Source organism: Populus alba, chromosome 12 (genome assembly GCF_005239225.2).
Source record: "Populus alba chromosome 12, ASM523922v2, whole genome shotgun sequence".
Taxonomy (NCBI): domain Eukaryota; kingdom Viridiplantae; phylum Streptophyta; class Magnoliopsida; order Malpighiales; family Salicaceae; genus Populus; species Populus alba.
This window is the reverse complement of record NC_133295.1, coordinates 2,677,545-2,681,575: the sequence shown is the minus strand read 5'-3', so window position 1 is coordinate 2,681,575 and position 4,031 is coordinate 2,677,545. Positions and strand designations below refer to the sequence as shown.

General features: G+C 35.4%; 1 protein-coding gene across 1 annotated transcript; it reads right to left on the bottom strand.

Annotated features, from left to right (window-relative positions):
- Positions 1–1,468: 1,468 nt before the first annotated feature.
- Positions 1,469–3,420, bottom strand: LOC118033523 (UPF0481 protein At3g47200-like). Its single transcript, XM_035038540.1, has 2 exons — positions 3,299–3,420; positions 1,469–3,044 (listed from the first exon to the last, which is right to left on the bottom strand). The coding sequence occupies exon 2, from the start codon at positions 3,029–3,031 to the stop codon at positions 1,640–1,642; it is 1,392 nt and encodes a 463-aa protein (XP_034894431.1). The 5' UTR covers positions 3,032–3,044; positions 3,299–3,420; the 3' UTR covers positions 1,469–1,639.
- Positions 3,421–4,031: the final 611 nt, after the last annotated feature.

Sequence of the window (4,031 nt, the reverse complement as noted above, 5' to 3'; positions counted from 1 at the left end):
AGGTCATCATTCTAAATGAAAAAAATCACCGGGAGCAACTGATTTCAAGTTGAAATGATCAGGAAACAGTGCTCTTCACATATATATATAAGAAGAAAGTGTTAGCATTTCCGGATGAATTAAAGAGCAACAAAGCTGGAAAACCTACAGCTTATGTTATGCCTGAGGATACTAATCCAAACAGAATAGCTCGTCAAGAAAAAACAAGAGAAAAGATCTTGATTCTATCTGCTGCAACAGAAAACAAATCTCGATTCTCCTTGATTATCGAGGACTTTAACCTTCTGCTCTCTTCTTACGAGTAACATAACATGCTGGGCTTGCACACTGCAGCTTTCCTTACCTTGTTCTTCGTAACGTTATCACAGATTGAATTGAGCGGCCCATATCTCCTACATTCTGATTAGAGAGCCCAATTAGTGTTCAGAACACGTGAAGGCCCATATCTCCTACATTCTGATTAGAGAGCCCAAATAGTGTTCAGAACACGTGAAGGTCCATCACTTAATTCTGACTAGGCAAAGATTCACCAACTGGATCACTTCTAAGCACAACAATCCTATTCAAATTCGAACTGTGATTTCTTAATCCATATCCCTCTATCTCCTGAAACAACAAGGATATGCCAAGATTTCCCATAGTGTAATGGCTTGAACTATCATCTATCTGTCATCTAGATTTTTTCTCAATAAAAAAGAAGAAAAAAATCAATGAATTGCAAAAAACAAATATTAAAAGCAAAAAAATGTGGGGACTGGACTAAAACAACCACACCAAGCCCAACTAACTGTATTGGGCTTGTAAGTCCAGCTTGTCTTTTATATATATATATAAAATGGAAAAATTATAAACAGTTTGTACAGTGATTTCCTTTTACAATATTTTTTATTTAAAAATATATCAAAATATTATTATTATTTTTTTAAATCTCTTAACTAGTTAACATACATAAAAACTTATCAAACACACACCATATCTAAATAGCTTGTGTATGGTATGATTGTTGGACCTAAATCTCTTGAGTCCAGTAACATAGTCCTGGCTTGGTTCTCTATCCTAAATCGTTTGGGCCTGACATGCTCAGATTCAAAGCTCTTGAATTTTGCATAACCACCGGACTCAAGGGACTAAACATTTTATATATTTTTAATATTTTTTAATAAATTACTTATTGTGGAATTTGTGTCAATACACACATGTGTGTATATATATGATGGGTTGTATTATTGATGTAATTAAATGAATATAAAATTTGTATTTTTTTAAAAATTAACCAATGCCATTGATTGATCAACTAATTTAGAACCTCTATTAAAATTAAAGAGAAGCTGTCCAACCGTCCGACCTGAGCTCCTTCTTCTTGGTTTTGCTCGTTTTCATGGGCCGCTCGCCATTTGTTTTTTGTGCCGTTGACAACAGAGAGAGAAAAAAAAAGAGGGTAAAATTCTTAACAAGTCAAGCTGTAGACTTTTGATGCAAACCATAATCATTGATTAACAATGGAGTACAAGAATTACAGCACGAATGACGAAACTTCATAACATCAAACGAAAAACAAAATCTACATACGATTAACAGTAGAGATAAACTATGTTACAGACTTCAAATTAACCACTCTTTTTCCAGAAAACGCAGTGACCTAATAACGCAGAAGGTATAGGATAAACCGTGTCACGGTGACGAACAGGATGAGAGATCCAACAACAGTTCCAGTTCCTGTCCAAATATTTTTGAAGTACACACTTACCAAGTACGCCTTGTTTTTATTCCAGGAGCTGTCATAGTAATCATTTAGCAGTTTGGACAGAGGGTCAAAAGTGGAAGAAACTTCTACCATTTCCCGACAAAGTCCGTTAATAAGCTCCGCCACGGCTTTACTGTCACCCAGCTTGCTAACAATAACTTTGTTTTCGATGAGCAAATCCACATCGTTTTCAAGATCCACGAGAAAATCTAGTAGCTTAACATAACGGCAAATGTACTCTTCTCCTGGATAATGTAGCTGCTCCAACGCGATGAGGTTTCGGAGGAGACATTCGGTATTGTTGTCGATTTCAAGGGAAGGCATAAGTAACTTACCTTTCTTATCTGAAAGCTGTGTCTGAACTTTTGAGAGAGGTTTCCAGGCTCTAATGTCAAGCAGGGATACCTTCGGCAATGGCTTGAACTTAATTCCTGCCTGATGCAGCATTGTTGCGCTGTAAAGAGTTTTTATGGGTTCTGCCTTCTGATCAATTTTTAAATCCGGGTGCTTGAATGATAGAAAACATCTCACCAAATCTGTGAAATGTAATATTTTTTTGCTGGGCTTGGAATTCCTTTTGTACTTATCAAAGTACCGGCAGGAAAGGTCTACGAAAGATTTGCAATCGGTCTTGCTCATTGCACAATCATATAAATCATTGAGAGTAGAGAATGGCAGCTGGTTTTCAAGCAATATCAAGTCTCGTCGAATCGCAGCTCTCAACCAGGGTTGACCTATTATAAAATCGTCTTGATATTTGCTGTTATCACCCAGGTATTCTTCATTCCTCAAGAAGAGCTCGAAGATGAACACAGCATCTAACAGAACCATCTTCACAAACTGATCGCTGGTAAGCTTCGAGGAATCAGCTGCATCGCAACGGCATATGTGGTCTTCTTGACCTGAAATGGTTCTCAAAAGCTTCGAGGAATCAGCTGCATAGCAACGGCGTATGTGGTCTTCTTGACCTGAAATGGTTCTCAAAAGTGTTCCCAAAAGTTCTTCTTGCTCCCTTTCCACTCTCAGTCTACAAAATTCTTTCAGATATCTCCGTTTCTGAATTTCCATGGCCACCAATTTTTCGCTAAAATGATGAACAGGGCCTATAGAGATTACTCGAGGAGTGTAGGCATCTTCCTTTCGATCACGAAGTGCTGAAGGAACTTCATAGATACACTGCTCAGACCGAAAGCTAGTCTCCGAGTCATCTCGAATAATAATTAAAATATCTTGGCGCAGCTTTTCAATTGGAATTGAAGGGATTTTTAATCGATCGTTTTCTCCCATTAGTTGAAGTTTTCTGATCATGTGACAAATAAACAACTGTTATTAGCTTCAAATTAAGCAGCAGAAGGAAAAGGTACTAAAATAAATTACAAGCAAGTTAATAATCAGTATTGCCGTACTTGGGGTTCGATTTAAAAAAAATCTCATGGCAACTTATGTAATCATACATGAAATTATTCTGTCTTTGGAAGCAAAATCAAAGGAACAAATTAAGGAACATGAACAGTAACGAGACAAAACTAGCTAGTACGCAAAGAACCTTAGTACCTTGGTCTGAAAAGCGGAGGCACTCGATTTCCTGGATGCTATACTAATTCACCCTCGACCTTTGTCTCTCTTGTATTCCTCAGTGCAAGTAGGTACGAGTTCTCCTGTCTCTTCACTCTCGTTATATCCCCTTTATTTATAGGCAATATTCAAGTAGTTTAATTCACTCGTTATTTATTAATTAAAAAAATGAGTGGAAATGTGTAATAATTCTAGGGCGTAGTTCTCATGTTTGTACACAAATATTAACAGTTTAAATATTATAAATTTTAGTTTTACTAAAAATTATATAGTTGTTATTTTCAGGGTTTTGAAAGATTAGTCAAGGTATATGTAAGATAATTTAGATATCCAGAATTAACAAAAAAAAAAAAAAATGTAACGACAATTGACCTTTTACCTACCTGAAAAATGTTTTATAATTCTTTTATTTCCATGTCTGAAAGCACCATATCTCATTCAAATTATAATATATTTAAGATTAGAGTTTATGAAATAGAGAAATTTTTATGGTATTTATGTTATAACTAGTGAAATTCAAAAATTACAGTTTCGTCTTAATAAAAAAGGTTTAGCATTGTTAAATAATTTAAAACAATGTCATGAATATTAATAAAAAAATCACTCTTTTTCAACCGACTCTTTCTCTCCATCTCTTTCAAAAAAGAAACAAGATCGAAAAAAGAGAGGAAAAACAACACAAACTTCCTTCATGTCAGTTGGACTTTGAATC

Excerpts from the sequence above, each read along its gene's own strand:
- LOC118033523 (XM_035038540.1), bottom strand. The coding sequence starts at position 3,031 with ATGGGAGAAAACGATCGATTAAAAATCCCTTCAATTCCAATTGAAAAG.